At 34.9% G+C, this 15,631-nt stretch overlaps 2 protein-coding genes across 2 annotated transcripts; one reads left to right on the forward strand and one right to left on the reverse strand.

Moving 5' to 3' along the window:
* Positions 1–211: 211 nt before the first annotated feature.
* Positions 212–3,371, forward strand: LOC126683111 (protein POST-ILLUMINATION CHLOROPHYLL FLUORESCENCE INCREASE, chloroplastic). The gene is made up of 8 exons (XM_050378943.2): positions 212–439; positions 1,476–1,602; positions 1,684–1,768; positions 1,849–1,927; positions 2,350–2,463; positions 2,542–2,654; positions 2,757–2,867; positions 3,065–3,371. The coding sequence occupies exons 1-8, from the start codon at positions 331–333 to the stop codon at positions 3,176–3,178; spliced, it is 852 nt and encodes a 283-aa protein (XP_050234900.1). The 5' UTR covers positions 212–330; the 3' UTR covers positions 3,179–3,371.
* Positions 3,372–4,009: 638 nt separating this feature from the next.
* On the reverse strand, positions 4,010–9,760 carry LOC126682958 (phosphatidylcholine:diacylglycerol cholinephosphotransferase 1-like). Its single transcript, XM_050378752.2, has 4 exons — positions 9,209–9,760; positions 8,890–9,027; positions 7,932–8,254; positions 4,010–4,130 (listed from the first exon to the last, which is right to left on the reverse strand). Exons 1-3 carry the CDS (start codon positions 9,617–9,619, stop codon positions 7,943–7,945), a joined length of 861 nt encoding a protein of 286 aa, XP_050234709.1. The 5' UTR covers positions 9,620–9,760; the 3' UTR covers positions 4,010–4,130; positions 7,932–7,942.
* Between the last annotated feature and the right edge of the window lie 5,871 nt (positions 9,761–15,631).

A 15,631-nucleotide genomic window follows, 5' to 3' on the forward strand; every position in this document is an offset into this window, starting at 1 on the left:
TTTTTGTATTTTTTCATAAGGTCCATCATTTTAAAATGAAAAAAAATATTAAATAATAAAAAACTTAAAGAAAATTAGAATTAATATTTGTCATTTTGTTGTGTGTAGATATTTTGAGTAAATATGTGTTTCTGGTTGAATGCTCTGTGATTATTTTGAGTAAATATGTGTTTCTGGTTGAATGCTCTGTGATTTTATCTCATCTCTAAGTAAACTCTAATAAAACTCTTGCCCTCTTCAACTATTAAAAGCATTTTAATCAAGTTTTTGTATCCTTTAAACGCGTGTTTGTGACGGTGGGTCGTTAAAGAAACACCAAAAGCGTGAGTAATGGCAGCAGCAGCATCAACGAGTGCGTCGCTTTTCAAATTGGCAACTCACCCAACAAACTCGTCCACTCGCTCAATCTCTGTAAACCCACCTGTCTCCATCTCTTTTGGTGAGTTTCTGCTTCCCATGCATAATTCTATGAGAATTGAAATATCATTTAATTAATTTTTCACTCTGTTTTTATATTTTGTTTTAGTACTAAAAATTTGCAATTGAAAGAGATTGAGTTGGACAATGAACTTCTAATTTGATAGTTAAATTATAATTGGGTGAATTTAAACTGAAACAAATTCACAAGATCAGAAATTTAATTGAACCATTAGTGTTTCTCTTTGCTGTGTGTTGTTTCCGTGTACGGAGCTTGTTAGTGCATACACAATAGAACTTCAAATTATCCATTTTAGCGTTGGTGCTATACTCCCAACTCCATTTCCAACTGCAAAATTAATTTACGGCCATGTTTGGTTCATGGAATAGGTGCGGAATGGAATAGCTATTCCGCATAGAATGACAATTCTTTGCTTTGCTTCATGGAATAAATATTCCAAAGAATTGCTATTCCATAATTTTGTGGAATAAACACTACCCTCAGAAACTAAAGAATGGCTATTCCATTATTCTATTTTATGCTATTCTATTCCATGAACCAAACATGACCTACATTGTATTGGTTTGAATACGTTAATGTAATTTTATTTTATATATTTTAGATATAAATTTCATTTTTAAAAGTATTTTATTGAATTTTACTTTAAAGAATTTTTAAAAGTTTTAATTTTATATTATTTTATTCTATAAATATGAATATCATTATATATGGATGTTTATATAATAAAAATAGATATGTGGCTATATTTGTAAATTCCATAGAAAATGTTATAATCAAATTATATATTTTTTCTGATATTAAATATAATACCGTACGTAAATTAAAAATCGGTTATGTAAGTAATTTATAAAGTCAAACGACTTATTATAGAGATATGAAGTTGAGAGTTTAAAACTGTAAAATAAAATAAATTTGTAGAGTTTGGTTGAATTCGGTTTAGTCTATGATTTTATTATAGAGTTGAGTTGGAGATGGTGAAAGTTCGTTAATAAATCAGGCTGTAAACATATATCACAGAATATCTTTGAAAATGCAGGCACTACTTTTGTTGGCGCTTCATTGCCAATAAGCTCCCCAAGGAAGAACAGAGACATCAAGTTTTGTAGGCAGGTGACTACTGCAGCTGCTGTAGCCACCACAACACCATCACAAGAAATTGTAGAGTATGAATTTCCACTTGGTTTTACAAACTTTTTTAAGAGGTTATTTTGAGTTTTTAAGAAGTTATTTTGTTCTTTTTCTAGGTATGCACTTCCTTCTTGGGCTTCGTTTGAACTTGGAAGGGCTCCTGTCTTCTGGAAAACCATGAACGGTCTTCCTCCATCTTCCGTAAGTTCAATGCAACTATTTTCTTCTTATTGATGATATCTCAGGACTCTTGTAATGATCATGCATTTGAAATCCCACAGGGTGAGAAGCTAAAACTTTTCTACAATCCGGCTGCAACCAAACTTGAACCAAATAAAGATTTTGGGATTGCATTCAATGGTAATCGCTCATTAGTTATTTGATCAGATGCCCTTTTGTATGACATATTGAAATAACTACTGCTAACACGGAAAAACTGTGTTATTTTACGGTTTTTTGTGTTAAAAATGAAATTTTATTGATTGAATGAAGTGTCCGTACTACTTAGCAGCTCTGCATTCAAACTGCTTGCTATATACAGAACAGAAATGACATGTGTTGCTGAAATTCATTGGTTTCTTATTGCTATGCACTATGTTGAACGGAAACTTATCGATTCCTACATATCTACGTTTCAGTCCTGTTTTATATTTATCGTTTCGGTTTTTTCCGTTTTAAAGTTTTTTGTTTTCGCAACATGTGTGGTGCATTATGGGGTGAAGGTCCGAATTGATTTGGACTTGTTTTATGGTAGCACTCAACTGATATTCAATTCTATGCAGGAGGTTTCAATCAGCCTATTATGTGTGGTGGTGAGCCAAGGGAGATGCTAAAAAAAACTCGAGGCAAAGCTGATCCCCCAATATACACCATTCAGATCTGCATTCCAAAGCATGGTTAGTACCTAAAAAGTAATAACCCCATTCCTCCTCTTCAAGAACTAGTAAAGTAAGTGTGGTCATCCTTTTTTGCAGCTGTGAACTTGATTTTCTCATTCACAAATGGAGTTGAATGGGATGGCCCTTACAGACTGCAGTTTCAAGTTCCTAGGAGTTGGCAAAACAAACCAATTGAATTCTTCAATGAGGTAATAAGACTCAACATATGTTAGATGCACTACAACACATTGTTGATTAACTTGATGTAGTTCTTGGATGGAAACAATTTTAAACTTGTATCCATATGGTAGGGATTGGCAAACGAGTTGAGTAAAGAAGGTGCATGTGACAGAGCAATCTTTCCGGACACGAACATCGTGATTGATCGATGTGCTATAATCGGGAACTTGTCCACTGAAGGGGTTAGTGGATTCCTTGCCATTTTTCAATTCCATTTACTATATTTAGTCAATGTTGCACAAAACCTTAGCAAAGCCTATGTTTCAGTATTTCTTTTTTGTCGTCAAAAATGCTTCTGAAACTATGAAATTCTATATTTGTGACCAAATGTCGTTTCCATTTCCGCACTCAAATTGATGTCGATGGGGATATATTTCAGGGTGATCGCTGCAATCTTGATCTAGTTCCAGGATGCATGGATACTACTTCACACTTGTATAACCCACTCGCAAATTTAGACGACGGATCTTGCGCTATTGACGTAGAGGATTAGCCTCATCAAGGTCTTACCACTTTCATTTTCCTTTCGGTACATATTAGTTATACTGTAATACCCTATACATTTATAGCATACTATTGGCATGTCCATGTAAAATATACAAGGGCTGTTTCTCTGCACTGTGAATGTTGATAGTAACATAATCCATATAAAAAAATTGTAAGTTAAAGCTTATGCGTTTACTAAATTATATGTCTTTTACAGAACAGTTATTGCCGTATCATTTGTTGTATTTTGGTACAAATTATTTATGCGGCATCAGATGCGTTGGCTAACCAGTATCAAATAAAATTATAGTAACCGTTTTACAAAAAGTCTATAGTTCAAAATCCCAAAAAGTTTTAGCCGTAACAAATACAATAATATTCTATTTTCATTAGACCTTGGCAAATCCTTGTATTGACCTACTTTCATGACAAGATTAACTTAAACATGACACGACTCATCGTTTCCGATATATGATGCTTAGACACAACATGTTTATAACACTAGTTATACAACACAGCACGTATAACACGCTTAATTAAATGTTACTTATATTAAGTTGTTTAACATGATACATTGAATTCATAAAGAAAAACATGACACGCTGAAACTCAAATGAATTCGGCATTTTAGTTATCCTTTTGGACACGAAATTAATCATGTCGGAAATAAGTTGATCCGTTTACAAAACAAAACCTATTTACCCAAACTCAATTGAAACTCAAATGAATTTGGCATTTTAGTTATCTTTTTGGACATGAAATTAATCGTGTCGGAAATAAGTTGATCCGTTTACGCAACAAACCTATTTACCCAAAATGAATTAACTGTGTGCCTGTCTTGTTCAAAATTGAGGTGGTCTAATTTTCATGAAAAAAAGCTAGTTCACCATTTTTTTTGACATTTTAAGAGTATGGTTTTAGGCTGTAATTGCCCACATTTTCTTTCTTTTCCATACACTATGTCACATGCCGTATAATTCTTCGCACGTGATGGAGGTTATGACCCGAATATTTCCAAAACACTCTCGGATCTCATGTTCCGGAATACTCTAAAATCCTTTAGAACATTCTAGAATTCTCCGGAATACTCTAGAATCCTTTAGAACATTCTAGAATCCCCCGGAATACTCTAGAATCCTCCGGAACACCCTAGAATTTTCCGGAACATTCTAGAAGCTTTTTTACGAGACTATTCCAGAATTATCTAGAATTCTCTAGACTAATCTGGAATACTCTAGAACTCTCTAGAAGGTAATAGATGTATATAGTAGCTTCTTACATTGTGTAGAATAGTAAAGATAGTTCTAGAAGATAGAATAAGAACCATTGGATCAAATAGATCCTAGCCATCCATTTAGGAGGTGGAGGACTATATATAGCCTCAAAACCTCATTTGTAAAGTATCCTAGAAATCCTTGTGAATTCAAGAGTTGTGTAATCAAGCTTTCATAAAGTAATACAAGCTTACATACGTTCTAGCCATCTTACGATCTTTACTTCCGCTTAAGTGTGTTTAAACACTTCGAGAGAGGCTGACTAGTAACTTGTTCGAGAAAAGTTCACTAGTGCCGCACGGATCTTTGGTTAGAAAATCCAAGCCCGTGACAGTTGGTATCGGAGCCGAAGTTAATATTATTTTGCTCTTGAAAGATGGCAAGTTCGGGAAGTGAGAATATTCACATGGAGGATCCAACGACACACTCGAAAAGGGGGAGGTCCAAGTCGAGGGATGTTATGGCAGACATGAATTCGAGGCTCGCAAAAGTAGAACTTGCGGTGGCCGATGGGCAAGAAAGGTTCGAGGAGGCGGACCAACGCATCGAGGAGCTCGAGAAGGGAAGAGAAGAGCTTGGAGAAGCGATGCAAGGTGCCGTGAACCAAGCCGTGTCGAAATGTTTAGGCCAAATCAAGACTTTGGAAGAAAACCTCCAAGCCGAGATTGTTTCGTTGAAGGAAGAGCTCGAGAGGGTCGTCAACGAGTTGAAGGAGACGAAGGATGAGCTCAAGATATGCAAGAAGGCAGTCGCTCAAGGGGAAAGCGTTGCCTTGCCGGCCGTAGTTTCCACTCCGTCGAGGATGGACATTCCAAGACCAAAGGCGTATAAGGGCACGAGGAATGCGAAGGAAGTGGACAACTTTATATGGAGCTTGGAGCAATACTTCAAGGCTCTCGGTGTTGGAGAAGACACCAAGAAGATCGATAGCGCTACACTCTACCTTGAAGATACCGCGATGGTATGGTGGAGACGGAGATATGGCGATATCGAGAGAGGGACTTGTACCATCAACACATGGAACGAGTTCAAGAAGGAGCTAAAAAGGCAATTCTATCCGGAGAATGCCGAAGAGGAGGCGAGAGCAAAGTTAAGGCGTCTCCAACAAAAGGGAAGCATTCACGACTATGTGAAAGAATTTTCGGAGGTGCTATTAGAGATCCCCGACTACCCGGATAAAGAAGCGTTGTTTGCCTTCAAGGATGGTCTTCAAAATTGGGTGAAGATGGAGCTTCAACGACATGGAGTCCAAGATCTTGCTACCGCAATTTCCGTTGCCGAGTCGCTAATTGAGTTCACAAGACTGGAGAAACACAAGTCTTATAAGGACAAGGAAGGCAACGAGGATGGAGAAGGATTCATCCAAGGTAAGCAAAGTTATCACAAGTTCAATAAGTTTGATAAGGGGAATAGCACGAGGGATGGTAAGAATGGAGAGAGACCAACCCTTAAATGCTTCTTTTGCGATGGGCCGCATAAGGCAAGAGATTGTCCAAAGAAGGCGAAGCTCTCGGCCTTAATTGAACAAAGTGAAGAGGACGAGGATCGGCAACGAGAGGAGACCAAGATGGGGTCTTTGCAAATTCTTAATGCCATTAAAGCCAAGGTAGAAGAACCCAAGACCGATAGAAAGGGTCGATTGTTCTTGGAAGCAAGGGTCGGTGGCCAATTTGTGAAAGCATTGGTAGACACCGGAGCTTCGAACAACTTCCTTCGAGTCGAGGAAGCGAAGGCGTTGGGAATCACTTATAATGGCGAGGGAGGATGGATTAAGGCAGTCAACTCAGAGCCGAAACCAATTTATGGCGTTGCTCGTGACGTGAAGGTGTGCCTAGGTGAGTGGTCGGGCCATGTTGATTTTTCAGTAGTACCTATGGATGATTATCCAATCGTACTTGGAATCGAGTTCATGGATCGTGTAAAAGCCATGCCCGTTCCTTTTGCCAACACCATGTGGATTTTGGATGAAGGCAAGACATGTGTGATACCACTATCGAGAGAAAGGAGTGCTAAAGCCAAGAAGCTCTCGACCATGAAACTCATCGAAGGAGTAGAGGAGGCCGAACCATCATTCTTGGCGGCACTCAAGGAAGAGAGAGGACATTCCTTGCCAAAAGAGCAACAACCTATGGAAGTTTCTCATGTCCTCGAAGAGTTAAAGGACGTGAGGCCACTTGGGTTACCAAAGGAGCTTCCACCCAAGAGAGAGGTGGACAATGGAGTAGAAGTGGTGAAAGATGTGGTGCCTTCCGGACGGGAAGATGTGAAGAGGCAACATAATAAGTTAGACTTTGTGATGCAATGCAAGTCGGGCAAGGCGAATCGAGGGATCGACGTGCTTAGTGAAGAAGCAAAGCAAACTATCATCACAATTCCGAGCTTTCCAATGGTGGACCGAGTCGAGAAGGGGCTCAAGCATGATCCAAAGGCCAAGAGTTTGAGGAAATTGGCAAGACAAGAGACGACGCGTCAATTCTGGCGTAGAGATGGAATGCTATCCACCAAAGGAGGTCGAGTGTATGTGCAGAAGCGGCAAGACTCGAAGAATGAAATCATCAAGGAGTGTTGCGACGCAACGAGAGCGAGTCCATTCAAGATCACAACGGGACGACAACCAAAGACTTCACACACTCCTTCGATGGAGCGAGAGGGGTCAAGCTCTATCGTGTCCAAGGTTGCTAAAGGATTGCACGAGAGTCCCGACAAAAAGCGGACAAATGGAACAAAGGCCGTAAAGGAGAAGAAACGGTTCGATGCTCAAATTGCAGGAAGGCAATTGGACTAATCGAAGCATGCTAGGAGGATGCGACGAGGACGTCTGCAAATTGAGTGGGGGAGAATGTCACATGCCGTATAATTCTTCGCACGTGATGGAGGTTATGACCCGAATATTTCCAAAACACTCTCGGATCTCATGTTCCGGAATACTCTAAAATCCTTTAGAACATTCTAGAATTCTCCGGAATACTCTAGAATCCTTTAGAACATTCTAGAATCCCCCGGAATACTCTAGAATCCTCCGGAACACCCTAGAATTTTCCGGAACATTCTAGAAGCTTTTTTACGAGACTATTCCAGAATTATCTAGAATTCTCTAGACTAATCTGGAATACTCTAGAACTCTCTAGAAGGTAATAGATGTATATAGTAGCTTCTTACATTGTGTAGAATAGTAAAGATAGTTCTAGAAGATAGAATAAGAACCATTGGATCAAATAGATCCTAGCCATCCATTTAGGAGGTGGAGGACTATATATAGCCTCAAAACCTCATTTGTAAAGTATCCTAGAAATCCTTGTGAATTCAAGAGTTGTGTAATCAAGCTTTCATAAAGTAATACAAGCTTACATACGTTCTAGCCATCTTACGATCTTTACTTCCGCTTAAGTGTGTTTAAACACTTCGAGAGAGGCTGACTAGTAACTTGTTCGAGAAAAGTTCACTAGTGCCGCACGGATCTTTGGTTAGAAAATCCAAGCCCGTGACAACATTGTTCTTCAACTAAACAAAGAAGCTTCTTTAGCAAGAAGGGCCTGTTTTCTCTTGCTCTCTTCATATTTTCCGGCTAGTGAATCAAACAGAATGCCAGCACCAATACCAGTAGCTAAATCAATCGTATAGTGACCTCTCGATCCGAGTAGCCTCACAGTTTGTAAGATATTAAGCGCATCAAATGCCCATGCCATTCCCCATCTCTGCATTCTTCTCATATCAAGAGATGCTATCACTGATCCCGCTACATGGCCAGAGAAAAACAGGAAGAATGACACGTTTCCTACCGGAAAATCTGCTCCTGACCCCAGAAACTCCTGATAGGAATTGAATACAAAACAGCTCTTATCACATAAACACTTCCATTTTTCTATGCAAAACAAGAAAAAAAAATGGCATGAACATGTCAAACTAGTAATTTTCTTAATTAAAGTGCAATTGAGTCCTAATTCAAGTTAATTTTCTTCAAAAGTTGATTATTATGTTGCACACAAATAAAATGCTAATATACTAGTACTTTTAAGTTTTAATTTTTTTTTTAAAATATGAATTTCAGTGTGTTTTATAATTTTAGCATAAACTTTTAATTTTGACAATTTCAAGCAGAAAATGTATAGTTTTTGCAATTCAAACACCAAGCAATTTAAAACACCAAGCAATTTTTCATTAAAAGTGTTAATGTAAATGCCAAAATATACACTATTATAGTATTCATATCAGCAATTTTAAAACAGAAAATTGTTCAGTATTTCAAATTGCAAAAATCAAAAGTTGATGTCCAACATTGCTAAAATTAAAAATTCGTGGTAAAAATGTAAAACACACTACATTTCGTAATTTTTACAGTAATTAAACCTTTTCTTACAATTATTGATTATAAATATAAAATTCCTCAAACTATTGAACTCCATAAGTTTCCGCAATGTAATAAATAAAGATTAGAAAAATGAACCTGAGGTAGTGGAAGCTGAGTGGAGTAGCCAAGTATGCCACGGCAAGTGAACATGAACAAAGCCGAGATTGTCGCTCTTGGTCTGCCCTCTACTAGCCATGTCCACAATATATAAGTGGTTTGCATCAAAACAAACACCTAACCATAAATTCCGCCAATCCATTCACAAACTTATCAGATTAACTAATCAAAAATCAAAATTCAAACCAAATTTTTAAAAAATATTTTAAAAATATGGACACTTATCTTTTCAAGAAAATTCATTGCCACAAGCAAAACAAAGCAAAAACTCCAATCAAAATTCAAGAATCACTCATACCGTATTAAGAAAAGCCAATAAAGTATTGAGCTCCGGCCACGAAGAAAGCAAGAGATGAAGGCGGCGCGTGACAATGAAACCCAAATCAAAAGGCGGAGCAGAAGCCGGCACCATGAAAAGTGTATACTCAACACCCATAAAAAACAACAGCCCAAGTGCAAAAAAACACGGTAGCCAATGAATCTTAACCACATTGACCACATCATTAACACCCCATTTCAAGAACGAAGCATCAAATCCATAAACAGTACGGTCCCCACCACTACCATTAGTGAGCTTCTTGGCCATGTCGAGAGAGGAGGAGTTAGTGTTCTTGTGGCGCTTGTACAGAGTTGTGGTGGCGGTGGCGGCGGAAACAGTTGAAGTCATGGCGGAGAAATGCAGAGTGGGGAGAAGGGATGGGGAGGGCATAGTTTGTGTATATATATAGAAAGTTGTGGCGGAGCTAACAAGGAGAAATGGGTGGGTGAGAAAAGTGAATAAAATTTGAGGAATTTTGTAATCTTATTGGGTATGTGTTTTGTAATAGAGTTGTGTGCGTTTCTTTTTATTTTGACAATAAATGTGAACTGCAATGGCTGCTTTCTTTGTGAGTCTTAGACCTTACTTGGTTAGAGGTAAGCTAACTAATAAAAAATAATTATTTGGTTCATTTTATTAGGGGTGAGCACGGTTCGGGGGAGTCCGGGAATTGACAAATCTCCGGAACCAAACCAAAAGTCGGGGATGTCAAAAATTGGATTTCCGGATCCGTACCAATAATCGGTTCAGTTCGGTTCGGAGATTTTATTTTTCGGTACGGTTCGGTACGGGGATTCGGTTCTAATGGTTCGGTACGGATATCACTAAAACCACGGATATTATGTTATATGTCATATTATTTGGGCTAATAATCATCCATGACCCCTGATTTTAAGGATATCATACGATAAATTTTTTGATAAAAAAAAACGATCAGTAAACCCCTTAATCTTTGTGACGGCGCTCGCTAAATCCCTTTTGAACGAAAATATCCGTGACGCCGTCTTTTTTATTCAACTGACATTAAAAAAAATCTGACGGCGCCACGTGTCAGTTGACACGTCATCAAAAGACAAAAAAATTCAAAATACCCAAAACACCCTAAATTACCCACAACCCAAACCGGCCAACCCAATCTAATCTAAACCACTCGATTAACCCAACAACCGACCGCCACCCAACCACCGCCGCCACCCAACTACCGCCAGAAAATTTTCGGTCATCTTCTCCGAGATGATCGGAAAATTTTTCGGTCATCCCCAATGTCAAGAAACAGATATGTTCCTCAAGAACAGATCTGTTCTTGAGGAACGATCTACAGATCGTTCCTCGAGAACTTATGGATCTGTTCCTCAAGAACAGATTCAGCGTGAATCTGTTCCTCAAGAACAGATTCAGCGTGAATCTGTTCCTCAAGAACAGATTCAGCGTGAATCTGTTCCTCAGGAACGCGCTGTTCCTTGTTGAAGAACAGCGCCCATGGCTGTTCTTCAACGAGGAACAGCCACGGATCTGTTCTGCAACGAAGAACAGACCCAGATGTATTTTCGTCATATTTGGGGTTTAGGGGGTTTAGGTGGCGCCGCTACAAAGATCAGGGAGTTTACTGATCGTTTTTTTTATCAGGGAGTTTGTCGTAAGATACCCCTAAAGTCAGGGGCTATGGTGATTATTAGCCTATTTTTTGAAAAGTTGATAGTCAAACTTTTTCTTAATTAGAGAAGTAATTTTTTTGTAAAATTTAAATAAGTTGTACTTTCCTTTTGACAAAAAAAAATTATACTTCCCTAAATAAGTAGATATAAATACAATAATATTTTTATGTTTAATTGTTTTAACTATTTATTATAGTATTTAATATTTAATGTATAAAAATAAAAACGAACTTCCCTGTAAATTTTAAAAACAAACCAAGTAGAGTATTTCTTACTTTCCTAATAATTAAGTTTCTGAATAATTAACTTTCTGGAAAGTTATTTTCTGAAAAGCGTATAGTTGCGAACCAAACGAGACCTTAAAAAATTTATGATTATATTTGAACACAAAAATTAATTTATTTTGGAAATATAACAAATTCAACCTTATTAATTTCAAAAAAAAATCCTAAATGAGAGTATTTATCCCATTCAGGTTGTTCCATGTCATATTTATAACAAAATCAATGAACATTTACGATAATTTTTTTTTTGATTATTACTTGTTTTTTTCAATCATTAAAAATTACATATGACTAACGCTCTACTATTTGTTGCACGAATGACATGACGTTAAACAATTTTCTATAAATCAATACTAAACTTTAAAAACATTTTATAATAAACCTCACGTCCATCTTTATTCAATTTTATAACGAACAAGTGACGTGAAGAATAACGGTTTATTTTCATCTATTATCTCTGACATTTGGGTTTTTTATTATTATAATCTCTAAATTTCACTTTCGGTTTGTAAACCTCCCGAATTTCGACCTCACGACCAGTAAACTCCTTCCATCCAATTTTTCGCCGCCGTCAATTTCAATGACATGGCACTTAAAAAAATTAAAAATTAAAATACATCAAATACCATTTGACACATCACCATAACACCTAAAATTCCTAAAATGCTCATAAACCTCTAAAATTAAAAAGCCAGACCCCACTCCCACCGCTGGCAGCCTCAATCCCCCTTCCAGCCATCTTCTCAAACGAACCATATGTTCGTCTGAGGAGACGAACTGGTCCTTGTCTCAGCCAAGACGAATACCTAATGATGTTCTCTAATCTGAAACTCAAACCAGATAACACAAATATGTTCGTCTCTCAAAACAGATATGTTCTCCAATAATATTCTCTTTAATAAAAAAATATTTTTAATAAAATAGAGAGCATTTTAAAAATAAAAAGTAAATTTTTTAATTTTACTTCAATAAACTTCATTTAAAACTTTTTATTTTTGTAATATTAGATTATTTAGTTATTTTTTAAAATTTATTTTCTATTGATTTTTATGTTCGAAGAGGGATAGCATTATATTTTAAAAAAATTGTTAAAATTATTTTAAAATTTAAAATTTATAAATAAAATATAAAATAAAAAGTAAGTTTGATTCTCTATTTAAGAAAAGTGGTAGTTACCTCACTTTTTTTTTTGGATTTAAATTATAGATCATAAACTTAATCTGTTCAAAAACTCTATAAATAAAAAGTTGGGCTCTTTATGCCAAATACGACATTTGACAAATTCTTTACATTTATACAGTTCATCTCATTTTTTTACTTTCCCTACCATCTTATTTTATAAATATAACCTAACATCTTAAAATTATTTTTTTATACAATTTTCCTTTCTGCTCTCAACTTAACAGTTATTTTTTTAATATTCTTCTGTCCCCTACTCTTTATTCTTTTTTCATGGTCGCCGCCCTTCATTAAGTCTCAGTGCCGCTTCGCTGCCGCTTTTATCCTTGTTACCCCGCCGCCGTTCTCCTGTTTCCGTGGGTTTTTCCTATATATGACTGAGAGTTTATTATCAGAATGAAGAATAGATATCAAAAAAAATTAACGATTTTAAAAAGTTTCTTAAAGGTATATGATCAGATTTCGAGACAAAAAAATACATCATTCTTCTTCTTCTTTTTTATTTTAAGATCTAGAAATTTTGTTGTTAACTGTTTTTAAGTAACAGTGATTATTTACCATTAAACATGTGTAAAGATTATTTTTAAGGAATGTAATACTAAAATAATTTTATGATTTTATGAACAAAAATCTGTTATTTCTGTAGTTTATTGTGTTTGGTTGTATTTATATGTTCTTTTATTCTGCATTACGATTTGTTGATGATGGTTGATTGATGAATTATTGTAATATTTCAGTATTGTTGATTTTATGTTGATATTTTATGAGTTTAACATTGACAAATAAAATAATGATGTCCGTAAAATAAACTAAAAAATAAAAATTTACCTGAGACTAGATAATGATATGTTAGCATTGAAAAGGAAGACAAATAAAGATGTTAAATTATTATAATGTTACAGTGTTGATATTGTGTTAATTTTTGTTTGATATTTTGTTGATTTTAGCATTAGAAAAAAAAGACAATAATTATGTTAAATTATTACAATGTTTTTCTTGTGTTGATATTATGTTGATATTATGTTAATATTTAGTTGATTTTAACATTAACAAAAAATATCAACATTATAATAATTAAGCAATCAATTATAAATCAAGGTATCATTTTTTTTTGTTTCAATTTATTTTTTATTTTTTTAGTTTATTTCATATACAATATCGTTTTTTTCGCCAATGTCAAAATAAACTAGATATCTACACAAAATAAATATAATACCAACATAAAATCGACACTATAATATTATAACAATTCACCATCATTATTTATATTTTTCACCAATGCTAAAATCTACAATGTAATATTATAATAATTATTTATAGTTTTCAATTTAATTTTTATTTTTTTAATTTATTTCACAGACAATATTACCTTATTTGCTAATGTTAAAATCAAGAAAAAATTCAATTGATTATCAGCACAATATCACCATATAATCAACATTACCGTAACATTACAATAACTCAGCAATCAACCATCATCAACAAATCGTACTGCAAAATACAAAAAACGCGGAAATGCAACCAAATACGAAAAAAATGCAAAAATAACCGAATTTTATTTCATAAAATCACAAAATTATTTTATATAACATGAAAACATAATCTTTATACATGTTTAATGTTGGTAAATTACTGCTCTATAAAAACAGTAAATAAAAAAAAGAAGTATAAATCTAAAAAAAAGAAGAATTAGAAGAACAGTGAATTTTAGATCTGAAAAAATTAAAATAGAAACACGATTACTAGAAGCAACGCAAGAACAACAATTTTGATATATTTTTTTCCTCAAAAAAAAAAATATCAAAAATAATATTTTTTCTCGCTGAAATTTTATGCGGATTTTCAGCTCCAACACTGACGAAGCTTGTAGCGATGTTGGACGGCAACGTTGAAAAAGATGAATTAGGACGATGGATTTAAAAGAGTTGGAGGAGTTTGTGAGATCTAAGAGAGACTAGAAAAATAAATTGAATGAGAAAAATTGATGATAATGAGAGAAAAATAATTTTATTTATGAGGATTGGTTTGAGAGGAGAAACATATATATATCCGTATAAAAGTTATAATTTACAGCGTGTATGGTAGTTTTAATAATCGAAATATTTATCTGTATAAAAATAATAATATGTTAAATATTGGTTGTTTATGAAAAACTTTAAAAAGTTTAATATATTTAGAAAGTCCATTGAAAATGCTCCAACCCTTAAAATTTATATATTTAATTCAGCAGATCCTTAAAATCAAAAGTAATGTACACTACCCAAAATAAGTAAGTGACTGGGCGATGACATGGCCACGTTTTAGAATCTTGGATTTGAGCAGATCCTCATTAATGTATATACAAATATTATTCTTCCTTAAGTGCAACTAGTTTAGCCAATCGTATTATTTATATTGAGAAATTCTAAAATGAGTTTAGTTGACCCACTAATATTTCTCATACATACCAGTCCAAATAAACCAAGCCGAGCCAAATTTTAGAGTGTTTATGTTTGGCTCATTTAGCGAACAAAATATTCATGTTCGGTTTATATTCATTTAAGTTTTGAACGAAATGTTCATGTTCGGTTCGTTTAAATTTTATAATATTAATATTCGGTTCGTGTTCAACTCGTGTTCTAAACGAACAAGTTCGCGAACAAGCTCGATAAGTACTAAACGAGTTCGTTTGCGAAGCCGCTCGTTTAATGAACAAACGAACGAACGCGAGCTATTAAACGAACAGACACGAATATAAGCTGAATAAATTAAAAACACTAATTGAGCTCGTTCACGAATATGAGCTGAATTAATTAGAAACATAATTATATAAATTAATTTAAATATGAATTAGTTCAAAAATACCTAATCGAGTTTATAAACGAGCTTGTTCGTTCACGAACTTGTTCACGGCCTCTTAATCGAGCTCGTTCACGAACTTGTTTACGGCCTCTTAATCGAGCTCGTTCACGAACTCTTGTTCGAGCTATTCGTGAATGTAAACGAGCCGAACGCCACTATGTTCATGTTCGGCTCGTTTATAATAACGAACATAAAAAACTTTTAGCAAGCCGAACACCGAGCTGCTTGCAAACAGCTCCATTCGTTTACACCCCTACTCATACATACCTGTGAGTATGAAACTGGGATATTATTTCATGAACCTAGTTTGCCACTGTAAAATCATAAATCATTCACCGCATATCAATAATAAATAGGGTTAATAGTATTAAAAACTACCATTTTTTTATTTTTTTTATATTTTTTCAATTGCACCTTAAATTATAAATTGGTCAATTACATTG

The sequence above is a fragment of the Mercurialis annua genome, linkage group LG5 (assembly GCF_937616625.2).
Source record: "Mercurialis annua linkage group LG5, ddMerAnnu1.2, whole genome shotgun sequence".
Taxonomy (NCBI): Eukaryota; Viridiplantae; Streptophyta; class Magnoliopsida; order Malpighiales; family Euphorbiaceae; genus Mercurialis; species Mercurialis annua.